At 37.3% G+C, this 13,927-nt stretch overlaps 1 protein-coding gene across 1 annotated transcript; it reads right to left on the reverse strand.

The window, feature by feature from the left end:
* Positions 1-383: 383 nt before the first annotated feature.
* Positions 384-5,212, reverse strand: LOC311053399 (L-rhamnose-binding lectin CSL3-like). The gene is made up of 9 exons (XM_084068904.1): positions 5,100-5,212; positions 3,575-3,613; positions 3,299-3,343; positions 2,596-2,731; positions 2,162-2,274; positions 1,878-1,922; positions 1,510-1,642; positions 914-1,026; positions 384-648 (listed from the first exon to the last, which is right to left on the reverse strand). Exons 1-8 carry the CDS (start codon positions 5,137-5,139, stop codon positions 918-920), a joined length of 660 nt encoding a protein of 219 aa, XP_083925030.1. The 5' UTR covers positions 5,140-5,212; the 3' UTR covers positions 384-648; positions 914-917.
* Positions 5,213-13,927: the final 8,715 nt, after the last annotated feature.

Genomic DNA, 13,927 nt, shown 5'->3' on the forward strand with positions numbered 1-13,927 from the left:
TATTCTGACGTACCGTATTTAATCATTCATGATCTTGTACCATCACCTTTAAAGAAACGTGTGCTCATACACAGATTCAGAGGTTCAGTAGGGAGGAATAGGGTCTCAGGTGTGGTTGCATTTAGGAGAACAATTACCTTTTATTTGGCCAATCTGCGTTTTGTGTTAAAGCAAACTCAGTGCATATGAACAATGGAGATCTGAAAATCTACCAGTTCACCATTTACAAGACAAAAAACAAACCAAAACTCAATCATGCACTCACCAATAATAACTCCAGTTTTAAATATTGGTGGAACTTATGTCTATTGTATTTATTGCTTTATTGTATTTTGTAGTTATGTGATTTCCCTGGGACTGCAAATGAAAATCAAATCAGCCGGTGAGGATGCAATAGTTACTTTATTAAGGCAGATACTTTCCCACTTCACAAAAGATAAAAAACGAAGTTTAGTAATAAAAGTGCATTAGGCCAGCCATCAGTGGCCTCTAATGTTTTACTACAAACAATTTTATTCATGTATTGATTGACTGAAAAATTGCAGATTTTTATGTTGATCTTATAACTTATAAGAAGAACAGCAGAAACAGGAAAAACAGATCTAGTATACTTGAAGTTTTGTCCCCTCACTCCTGACATATGGTCTCCTGTAAAATAACGCAGAACAGTAATTAGCACAGAAAGACATGGCCAAGGAAAGGATGTTTAAGAACAAAATCCTAGTCACTATGCAGCAGTAATATATTCAAAATCCACTGCCTATATTCTCCATACTGACATTATACCCTAAAAGCTACTTAGATGATGTTTAAACAGACTTATTTCAATAAACAAAAGGTCGATTTAAAAATCAGTAGGCAAAAGTAACTGAATTAGACTGTTATCCTCTGAGATTCCCATACCATACAGTACCTTTCTAAGGCAGACAGCGGTAGCTCACATCCAGGTACTTGTATGTGCCATAACAGGGGTCCCCGAACTCTGAATTGACTGCACGGAAGTTACACTGTCTCTTCCCATTGCACCTAAGAGAGCATCCAGACAGATCAAATACATTTGGGGCATTGCAAAGGGCATGTTGATGATTCATAGCTTTATCATGCGATGGAGTTGTGCACAGAAAAATGGCGATCTACAAGCTCACAACGCGTCGGAACATGATGCGTTATCACCTTGTAGATCTGCTATTTTCAGGGCCTACTTCTCTTCCTGAATGTGTCTCATTTTACACAGCTCCCCAGAGTAACATAATAATAATTAAGGTTATTTGTATAGCACTTTTAAAAAACAGTAGAAATCGCTTCACCCAACATTAAACATAAAAACGACATACGAATTGTGTGAGAAACATAATAAGAGCATACAATTATACAAATGTGCAAAGGATAGGAGAGTGCAAGAAATATAAAAAAAAACATGAAGACCATGAGTAGTATGGGTGTGTTGGATGACTGCTATAGCCCTAGAAATATGGCCAAACACAATATAATAATATAAAACAAGCAAACCTGTCAGCAACTTTGGTGCTGGGACGGGAACAGCTAGTGTTCGAAATCTGATGCCATGGACGCCCGGAAGAACAGGTTACCCGGTTATGACGACCGTAGTTAGCACTGTCCACTCTGATCACCTGATTACTACCTGAGAAGAAAGAGAAGTTGAGAGAGTAATAAGAGACAGACAATGAGAGAAACACGATAAATGTCATACAGGAAGATGATCATTGGACTAATACTGGCTCAGTGTAAATATTTGTTACTTATCTGTATATACTATATTGAAACATTGTAATATGGAAGAGAAGGATTTCAGTTAAAAGTAAATGTAAAAACCAGTTGTATTCTAATACTGTGAATGTGACGTAAATTTCTCTTACCACATTCCAGGTAAGCCGTGGAGCCCTCGCATTTAACAACGCGTTCTGTTAAAATAAAACATGTTATCAAGCTCTGCAAATCAGTGTGGTAACCTACTGATTTGTACAAAGATAGACAGGAACGAAGGAACAACAGAGCAGCATGCATGCACACACACACACACACACACACACACACACACACACACACACACACACACACACACACACACACACACACACACACACACACACACACACACACACACACACACACACACACACACACACACACACACACTTACTTTTAGGAGGTACACACGTGTAAACACATGTCAAGTACTTATAAGTTCCATGGCAAGGGTCGGAGTACACACTATTAGAAGCATACAGAGAACAGGAGGTCCTGCCATCACACCTAAAGAGAGAGATCATCAATCAATAAGGAAGCAGCTGGGGTTTTATGCACAAACGGTAGTCCAGAACCTGAACTCTATCTGCAGTACTATTCAGGCTAACCTCTCAGCCATCACCGACAGGGTCTTGGGGAGTATGCAGTTAGTTTTCCTTGCTTACTGTAAATCGCTCTGGATTAAGAGAGCGGTAGATATTGGAGTGGTCTGAGTAACAAACAATACCATGTTTTGTTTTGTTTCATTTCAGACTCAAATATATATTGTAGCAAAGTTCAGAGGTAAGGAAGGTCAGAGCTAGATAGAATGACAGAGTGCATGCTAACCTTTGGGCCACCACGTTCACAACCCCGGGCAGGACACAGTTAGTGTTGGTGATCTGTGATGCAGGACGTCCCTGGGCACAGACGCGTTTATCAGTGCGACCATAGTTTGCACTAAGGACTTGTATCACATGGCTCCCTAAAAACACAGGAATATTTGTCATTTTAATTAAATGGAAATAACAAAACAAGTAATAATATTAATATACTGTACATTTACTATACATATACTACAGTATATATATACTGTGTATATATATATATATATATATATATATATATATATATATATATATATATATATATATCGCATACTGTAAACACTTCAGATTATTCGATCGTTTTTACGATGCACACACACATTTAAAAAATCCACACAAAACACATTTACATTTTAAGTGCTTAATGTTCCGATTCCATAAATGAAATACCTTCTGCTGGGGTAACAACATGTACTGGTAATTTACCCATTTGATTTGGTTTATTTGCCGGGGGGAAAAAAACACTTGATGAATGAAGTAATTGAAATGAAGGAATTTCATTGTCAATTAGTTTGCATTCTTAAAATTGCCAATCAAGTTACATACTTATTTTTTTGTTTCCATTGTTACAATGCAGTCCTTGATTTGGGAAAACAGTTTACTCAGGTATTCCATGCTTAGTGTGGAATGGCATTTGTGATCATAAGAGCAGCTACAGTACTCACCACAGTTCAGTTGTGCTCTGTTGCCTTCACAGGTTTGACTTGATACTGAAATTAGATCACATACTGTAAATTAGTGCTTGCACAGGACATGCACACATACTGTAAAACAAACTATCATACTGTATGTACCAGCCAGTGACCACAAACATTTTATATACACTTGACTCCCTCCATCTCCGTGTTACTGTCACTCTCCCTTTGTCTCTCTCAAAAGCACACATTCATAGACTCCTACTGTATCAACATGCATGCGCCCCCACACATAGTACAGCCTACCTGTGCCTGTGTCCGATTTCACACATGCTGTGCTCAACACTGAAAAGATATTTCAAACAGATATAAGGTATATAATACACAGTGAATTCAACAATCAATTCCAAGGAAATTTGAAATGCAGATGTAAGAAGTTTTAAAGTGTTTCTTTTCCCCTAAACATTAAGTACACAAGTGTACAGTAGGTGTTAGCAAAACTGAATTATGTTACCATCAATTTTAAAATACAGTATAATCACTGTGTGGGTGTGTGTCAATGGCTTTTTTTGCAAACCACTTGACCCATCAGCGCCACATTTCTTTTGCATGCTGTAGAATATTGAAGTAACTCCTTCAATTCTTATTATCACATTACTGCTTGTGAGAATGGAAATGACATCTGTTAAGTTTTTGTCTAAAATGAGTTGTTCTATCATGATATGCTAATTATATTAAATAAATATCTGATATTTTTGTCAATAAAATAAATAGGAAATGACTGACAATATTCAATTCTTCTCGCAGGCAATATTTACCTTAAACTTTTGTTTGTTTCTTGACAGCAAAATGTAAACATATTTGCCATATGCTGGCCAGACTTGTAACCATGACATACAAATTAAAGCCCTTGATGGGAAACTTGATGTAAACATTTGAAACTTGATGTAGAATAGAATTATTTTTTCACAACATATGTTTGAATAACTTTTGTTTTTGTCAGAGTAGAATCTGAAGTAGATGATAAAAGTGAGGGACAGGGATAAAACTGACCAATCAAGCGTATGAAAGGCCACTGAAACACAACAAAAATATTCTCTATCACAACAAAACACGACGTTCTCAGTTGGGAACCTGCTGGACCTGGTAGTGCCTGAGTTGATGCTGAAGACAGGCCTCCTAGAATCTGGAATGACCTGCCTGATGATCTCAGGCTTGCTAAATCTGTGTCTTCTTTTAAGTCACCTGTTAAAATGTACTTGTATCGAAAGACCTTTCCATAGATTTTAATTAGTTTGGAATTGTATTTATTACTGCACTTTATACATGTATAAATTCCCTCATTATAATTAGATTTTGTTCTTTGTTTGTATTTCAGTATTGCCCACTCACACCTAGCACAGCTGTCCGCCCTGGAAAGGGCCCCCCTCTTTTTTGAGCCTTCCCAATGATTCCTCTCCTTTTTCCCATCAAGTTTTATTTTTTTTATTGGTTTCCGTTGTTGGAAATGTGTTTTTAATTGCTTTTGTTGAAGGGCCTTTTCATAATTTGAATGTTGAAATGTTACTTTTGATTCTTTTAAGGTTTTCATTTCACGCTACACTCTTTGTGCACATTGTCATGTTTTTGTTCTTTGATTACATTTTCCTTTTTTTTTTCAATTTGCTCTATAAATAAATATATACATTTATTATTATTATTATTATTATTATTATTATTATATTATTACCATTATTATTGTTATTATATGCGTATTATATATTACCATATCTGAACATAGCCATACAAACTAAATGCATGTAAATGCTTCCTGAAAAATGGACATACTTACAGAGAGCTCCTACAACTGCATACAGTCCTATGTGGGACATCTTGTCAGCTCAGGGTCCAGGGCAGATACGGTAGATTCAGCTTTACAGTGTTGTACCTATATGATGGTTGTTTTCTGACATGGAACACAAAATAAGTTCCATTTATATATACTGTCCATCAACCAGGAAGTATATGATTGTTGTTAAACGAGTTTGACATGGAAAAACCCTTCCGAGAAAAGATTCTTCTTAGATATCAGATACTATGTCATCAGGTCATTTGACATTGAACACAATGAATAATAATTAAATTGTTTTGTAAGTGAAGACATTGTGACTACACCCTTTTTCAACTCTGCCAAGAAAAGAAAAATTAGGAAGTTGTTGAGTTCTCTGGCGTGGGTAACATAGGACCCTGGGAACATAGGACATTGCACCCAAGGAACATTGGGAACTGATCGGTCCAGTGGTTTGCGATATTACACTGTTGTATATGGCTTGCTCCTTCCAGGCCACTCTGTAAAAAGTCATCTATCCTCTTCGTCATGGAACACGCATAGGACAAGTGTGAAGTGGCTCGAACGGCCATGGCTTCAAACATTTGACAAAAATCCAAGAATGCAGTTTTAACTGTATTTATTTTCTTCAAAAGACCATCAGTGCAGTGCAAGATTATGTACAGTGAAGTCCAAGCAAAAATAGTACTTTAACGAAATAAATAACACATCAAGAAGATTATGGCTCAAGAATAAATTCTTGCAGACAAAAAAATAACAACCAACTCAGGCGGCACTATTACAGGCTACACCATACATGGGCAACTGGCGGCCCGGGGGCCACATGCGGCCCCCACCTTCACTTAATGCGGCCCGCAGGTTAATATCGGATTACTGATATATTATTGATTTCAGCTGTTACAATTCCAAACATGCAAACATGACCTGCTTTAATTACTTCAGTCTATATTAGAAGCTTAATGACTAGTATTAAAATTCAAAAAATCTTTTTCATGTCCAATGTATTTGTATTGAAGTTCATAAAGTTAACATAAGTATAACTAAATGCATTTGAAATTAAATAAAACATTTACTTTTCAGGATTCCAAATATAGCACAAAAAAAATCTGTATTCCAATTCAAAAATAGCAAAAATAGACGATCTACAAGATCAAAACGCGTCGCACAGCAAACCGTTTTGAACTTGTAGATCGGCTATTTTTGCTATTTTTGTGTGACATAGAATGGTGAAAAAAGTTAAAATTCGGAGAGACAGTATCTGGAGTGAGTGTGGAAATATAGTGGCCCTCCCCATCATCAAAGTTGCCCACCCCTGGGCTACACCCTCCACGAAGGCCCTGCAGCTTTCTCCCCTGGCTGTTGTCTATTGGCCTGCCAACACAAAATGTAATCTTAACTTACCCTACCACCCTTTTATACAAGGTGGAACCCACCAAGAGCTAACGAGCAGTAATTGGGAATTAAATATTTTATTTATTTAAAAAAATTGTTAATCTTTCACTCAATAGGGGCAATACCTGTCGCAAGTTGATGATGTCATTTGTCCATGTGTGGTCTAGCCCTATGGAATTTATGGAATGCATGTGAAAACAAAAAACAACTAATACTTTATATGAGCATCAAATCAATATTTTAAATATGTTTTTTTCTAAAATAAATACAATATTTAAGGTGTTTTAATATTTTAGTTTTAGTTTTAGAGGGCAATTATGTATTAAGGCATATTTGTCTTATTAGCCAGGGATCCTTTTAAGTCTCTAGGGCACAGCTGCACCGTGACAACAAGGAATAAGGAAGTTGGTTAAAGTTTCTATCTGTACTGTCAATCAGTCCAAATACATTTACTAGCAGTGATTACTGACACACACACGCACGCACGCACGCACGCACGCACGCACGCACGCACGCACGCACACACACACACATAACCACACATGCAAAATTTAAATTTATTTCCTTCTCGGAAAGAGTGAGTGAAGGACGTGTCCTCATGTGGTATAAGACTTGTAACATGAACTGTTTATTTTTGTGTGATAGACTGAGTGATATACACATACAGGGCAGTATGTGTGTGATGTCATGTATATTTTATGTCTCGCATACTAAAAAAGCATGTGATGGAGTTATTTTGATTGATCATAATTTGTCTAGTGTCATATACCTGCTTTAAATGTCAAATTAATATAATAGCTGCTCATATTGGCCTAATTCTGTCATGTCTCCTATTTTCTCCTGTCTCTGTCTATGCGAGGTCAAACAGTTACAGGCCTCTCTGTGGTTATCTTTGTTTTGAGAACACTGTATCTCGATGTTCTTCTCTGCTAACAATTCCTTCAGCGCCACTGAAGTCATCACTGACCAGTGACAGGTCAGACCCGAGGTCAACGTGTTATTCGAGACATGTGGACGCTGTTTGTTCAAAGATAAACTGTCACACCATCTTCATCATCTTCATCATCTACCATCATCATCCTCATCTGACGACGACGTAATCATCACTATCCACCAATAGCAGGACGACACCTCTAACGGATGGACGCTCGATGTATCTTCAATGATGTCATATGTTTATGTTACTGGACGCTGTTAAAGTCCAGTGCTTTCTCTGTTTAAGGCGGAGAGAGGCGACGACCGATGATGCGTGAACCTGCTGATACTATAACCTTCCATTACTCTCTCTCTCTGAATAATAGACTTTCGTTACATCCAATGGCTGCCTGAGTCTGGTTTTTTCTTGTCGCCTTTGATGAAAGTTACCGGTACTTATATACATACTGATGTGATGTTTCTGCCATGCATAAGTATCTATACATATGGTTGATAAGGAAAAATAACAGCTCTATCAATTGGTCCAAATCGATGCCGGATATGGTTGAAACAGGGTGGACGAGGGGAACTGAGCTATTGACCGGAACTGTACGGTCAGACTCTCTTCCCCTGGCTTCCCCTGTTTTAATACGTATCAAACGAACCAGCCTTGGGTGTAACGATGTATCACTTCTATTCAGATGAAGGTTATCTTTGAACAGTATCACATTTTTTATTTTATTTATTTTGTTTTGGACCTGGACGCGATCGCTGGACCTTTGGACTTGACCCTCGACCTGTCTCAAATTCCACATGGTCCAGCCATCGGAGTCAGGATCCCTGAACCATTGATTTGGTATGTATATCTTTTTATTTTATTTTACCATGGTCCAGTGATTGGGATCTCCACGTAACTTCTCCATGTGAACCTTGATCTGATGAGTATACCTTTTTATTTCTTTTTATTTTAATGTCTTTACCGAACTATTTGTCTCATAAATTATCAGCCTGTTTTTAAATTACTGTTTAACACAGCTCCGCCAGGGAGTCAGTCAAGTAAAAAATGTTTTATCACCTGGGAGGACATTCCTAATGTCTCATAAATTATCCTCTTATTTAGAATACAGTGGTCTTTATTTAGGTTGTTTTCTGTATATATATATTGATCACCACCAGACACATCCTCAACGTTTTTTACATCAGCTGTTACTTAACACTAGAGGTGGGAGGGGGTTGTCTGTGTGGTGCCTATATGATATGTATACTATTTATCGTTGTCATAATGTACTCATTTTTCCTTCTATACTGATATTTGACCTAAGTGGGTTAATGTTCTAGTCTACTGATAGACAGGCATAATACGTCCACCTTATCGGGTCTCATATCAGCTCACAGTCCGTCCGTCCGTCCGTCCGTCCGTCCGTCCGTGTAATTCAGAAACTTCTGCTTCGGCCCGAGTCCGTTTGAAGTTTGTGTTTTACTTACTTTGTCAGTACATTTTTTTGTTTGTTTTGTTTTATGTTGACCACTGTTAAACCATCCATCCATTTAATATATTGAGCTTTAAACAATACGTTTTAAATGCCTTAATAATACATTTTATATTCCTTTGAACCAGTGAATATATTTTGCCTTAATAATAAGTTTTAAATCCTAAGTTTTAAATTCTAAGTTTTAAATATTTTTTATATAATTTAAACTAATAAGTAGCCTAATACTGAACCCAGTCAGTAAAATATTTCTCATTCCAAATTTAGTTTGTCGCTGAAATATGTATGTTCGGTATGTCTGTGTGTATTAATGAACGATTGTTTTTTTTTGTTCTCTCTATCTCTCTCTCTCTCTGTGTGGATCCGCCAGTGTGTGAGTGCAAGGGAGTGGGAGAGCGTAAGGTGAAAGTTCTCTGTTTATCTTTCTCTCTTTTCTGTGTGTGAGCGATTCAGCTATGCAGGCATGCGTGAATGTTTGAATGCGTTTGTCTGTCTTGCTCGTTCTCTAACAATTTTAGTCCAAATTTCAGTCATTCTCCGGTCAGTTAAAATTAGTTTACCACTCTGGTCTCTAAAACTTCATTTCCCATAATTCCTTACAGGAAGTGTTAGTTCTCGTAATCCTAACTGCCACGTTGCTTGGCAACGACCTAACCTCCATTGAATTCAATGTATAACCCATCTCAGTTAAATTAACCCTAATACGATTCAATATGTTCTAATATCAATATTGGAAAAAATTAACTATAATATTAAGTTTATTATAAAGTCATTTTGAATTATTTTAAAAAGTTTTGGAAATATTTTATCATTTTAACTTAAGATTTTTTTGAGCTGGTAGATCTGCTCTTTTTGGAAAAGTTTTAATTTCCATTTATTTTGGTGTACTTTACCTAACTCTAATATACTCTTCAGAACAAAGATGTTTATTCCTTATTTTTCATTGTTATATTTTAATTTTAAATATTTTAATTATAACTTTAAAAAAAAAAATGTTTGAATTTTTTTTTTTCATTTTTTTAATTTTGCTTTTCAGTTTGATTTTTTTCTTTCTCATCAACAGATTCATCCTCTGACACACACTATATTACAGATATATGGGTGTCAGATAGAGGGGAGTTTGATGAATGATTCGATTTAAATGTTTAATGCTTTGTTTGTCTTTGTTTCATTTTAGAACGAGAATGTAAGCCACTCCATTAATCCAATTCCTGGACAACAATAATGTCACAATACCTGCTAATTGTGACATACAGGGCTAAAACTTTAATTTTATTCCAAACTGTTCCAAACTCCAAACTCTGTTTCATACTATAGTCAACTGTAGGTCTCATGCCAAACAGTAAATTTGATTTCCATCTATCTTACAGATTTCAACTAATGTCTTGGATAGATGTTTGATGCCCCCATGCCTACATGATGCAATCGGAAAGTATTTCTTGAGTTTTAAGACCATTCCACGTGAGTTTTTCCCTAAATAAAGTGTAAAGTGATGTAATAAATACAGGTATCAGGAGTGTATTGTTCCAGTCTCAAATACTTGGACCAACAGGTCAACTTGTTAAATAAAGCACTGGACCGCAGCTTCACACGAGGAGGATAACTTTTCTATTCCTGGACATGCACAGAATCGGATCGGACACGTAGGTGTCTTGTCAGATTTCAATTTGAAATTGTCAGACTGGTCCGTTGTCTCTCACTCTATCTCTAAGCTGCCAATGTCATTAACGGTGCTGAAAATTGATTAATCTAAACAGTTTTGAAAAGGTTTGTTGGGACAGTACATTAGCTGAGATTTTTTGAATTATAATAAAGTTATTTGCAAATTGCAAGGGGAAAACTTTGTTGTGTGGTGTCTTAAAATGTCATGAAATATAACCATGTTTTGCTTCCTAATTGAATAAATAACCATTATATACAGTCCTTTTGAAGAAGTACAATTTTGAATTAATATCTGAATAAATTATACAGTCCTTTTGAAGAAGTACAAATGTGTATGTTATCTGAATAACTAACCATTTATTTTTGCCCTTAAGTCATTGAAATCTCTGTCACAATGTTAAGTTTGCCTGTCTGTGTCTGATTTGGTTTGAATAATGTCACAAGGTACAAGACCTGATCAGCTTGCCCTTTGACCCTATCCAAATCATGATAAGATGTAGGCTTGATGGAGTTATTTTGATTGATCATAATTTGTCTAGTGTCATATACCTGCTTTAAATGTCAAATTAATATAATAGCTGCTCATATTGGCCTAATTCTGTCATGTCTCCTATTTTCTCCTGTCTCTGTCTATGCGAGGTCAAACAGTTACAGGCCTCTCTGTGGTTATCTTTGTTTTGAGAACACTGTATCTCGATGTTCTTCTCTGCTAACAATTCCTTCAGCGCCACTGAAGTCATCACTGACCAGTGACAGGTCAGACCCGAGGTCAACGTGTTATTCGAGACATGTGGACGCTGTTTGTTCAAAGATAAACTGTCACACCATCTTCATCATCTTCATCATCTACCATCATCATCCTCATCTGACGACGACGTAATCATCACTATCCACCAATAGCAGGACGACACCTCTAACGGATGGACGCTCGATGTATCTTCAATGATGTCATATGTTTATGTTACTGGACGCTGTTAAAGTCCAGTGCTTTCTCTGTTTAAGGCGGAGAGAGGCGACGACCGATGATGCGTGAACCTGCTGATACTGTAACCTTCCATTACTCTCTCTCTCTGAATAATAGACTTTCGTTACATCCAATGGCTGCCTGTGTCCTGAGTCTGGTTTTTTCTTGTCGCCTTTGATGAAAGTTACCGGTACTTATATACATACTGATGTGATGTTTCTGCCATGCATAAGTATCTATACATATGGTTGATAAGGAAAAATAACAGCTCTATCAGCATGTATGATGTATAATATAAAATACTTTTGTACAATTTACAACTTTTTATTGGCTGGAACTGAGAAGAGCTATTCTTGATCACAGGACAAGAATAGTTTGGCAGGGTTGGGACTTACTCACTTACTCCGACAAACAATCTTTTCACATCACTTTCGTGTACTGTAGACTGTAGTTAAGCTATGAGAATACTGTAGGCAGTCTGCTCTATGTACCTTTTCTACACCAGTGAGTGTGCTGAATGCTTATGCTTGTCATGTGGTTGAATTTGAATTCTGTGGGTATAATGGCAGGGGAAGCTGTTGAGTATTACCGTTTTAGGTGCTGCTTCTAGTAGCTGTCACGTAACTAACAATTTGCGCCTTGTCCTCTCAGACTAGTTTAGCGAGTTATATCTGCTCCCAGACCAAATTTTAGCCCAGATGTGGGCTAAAATTAAACTCGAAATAATGCGTATTGTGTACTACTGCCCTATGTTGGAGATCAGGGGCCCTATTCTGGGCGCGCCTTACCCATCATCCCTAAACTTCTTTGCCATTTTTTACTAGCACAGCAGCTTGTAGATCGGCTTTTTGAACTATTTGAAAATGTTTTTCAAAATAGTAAAAAATGGCAAAGAGATTTAGGGATAATGGGTAAGGCGGCGCCCAGAATAGGGCCCTATATCTCTACTCCAATCAGGATCCTGCTGTGCTGGAGATGATGATCTGAGGTGATAGCCAGGCCGGCCTATATCGTAATGTTTATGACAAAACAAAAGTGTAATTGCCTGACTCGCCTCACCCAAGGACGCATTTGTGTACAATGTACATCATGCTGTTACTGGCTGGGGGAATTTTGTATGACGCTGCACTAAGCGGGGCCAGAGAGATTCTGGTTGTATTTGAAAATAAATGCACCACTGCATTGGACTGTCACACAGGTGAGATCATAGTTGTAGCATCATGATTCATATTATTGTAATAATCCCACATGTAAATATATATAGGCAACAAATTTCCCTCTTCCTCACTTGTGTTCAGTGATTGGTAGACTACTAGTAAGTACTAACACTGTGTTCTCTGACCCCTCAGTAAGATCTAGCAACACAAGTCTGGACTGTGCCCTGGCCTTGTCTTCATCTTGTCCTGCATTATCACCATACTAGGAGTTAGTTGATAGCCAGGACCACTAAACAACCTCCCCATCCATATAAAATCACAATGGCCGTTACAGCCCATTTGACCAAAGATATGACACTGATAAACAATAAGCAACAAAGGCTTTAAGACAATTATTTTAAAAGATTTAAACTTAAAGGTCATTATGCCATTATCACTTCTGCATCTACACAACCAACCACCTAATATAGTATGTAAGGGAGAGGACCAGCTCACAGTTACAGCTACCAAACTATGCCTAGATTACATTACAAGTAGGCCTACTGTTAAGGTATTTGGCAAATGCTCTTATCCAGAGTGACTTAAAAGCGCAAACTGGGTGGCAGCAACCGAAAGCCAGTGGAGAGACGTGAATTGAAAGATGACCATAGAGCACATCATAGAGTAGATTATGATCTACAGTATGCAGAGCAGTGTATGATGTTGGAAATTGACTATCCCATGTGATTTTGTAGTTGAAGAAATCAAGGCCAGTGTTGACCAAAGTGAATTGACAATCATGGGCGATTTATTTGTCCCTTACTCAAGCAGCGGAATGTTGGTGGGACATGAGGCTGTGCTAACTGTGCCAACGTGGTGTAGTGGGTGCAGTCTTCCTGGAAGGCATTGACACAGTTAAACACAATGTGCTTCTTTCAAAATGATCAACTTTAATCTTTTCTTATAACACTGTACTTAACTTGACTTGGATGGAATCGGAATTGGAATATATGGACTATATTTTAACAATATTCTGATGTACCGTATTTAATCATTCATGATCTTGTACCATCACCTTTAAAGAAACGTGTTCTCATACACAGATTCAGAGGTTCAGTAGGGAGGAATAGGGTCTCAGGTGTGGTTGCATTTAGGAGAACCATTACCTTTTATTTGGCCAATCTGCGTTTTGTGTTAAAGCAAACTCAGTGCATATGAACAATGGAGATCTGAAAATCTACCAGTTCACCATTTACAAGACAAAAAACAAAC

The sequence above is a fragment of the Gymnoscopelus microlampas genome (assembly GCF_963454915.1).
Source record: "Gymnoscopelus microlampas genome assembly, chromosome: 10".
NCBI classification, from domain to species: Eukaryota; Metazoa; Chordata; class Actinopteri; order Myctophiformes; family Myctophidae; genus Gymnoscopelus; species Gymnoscopelus microlampas.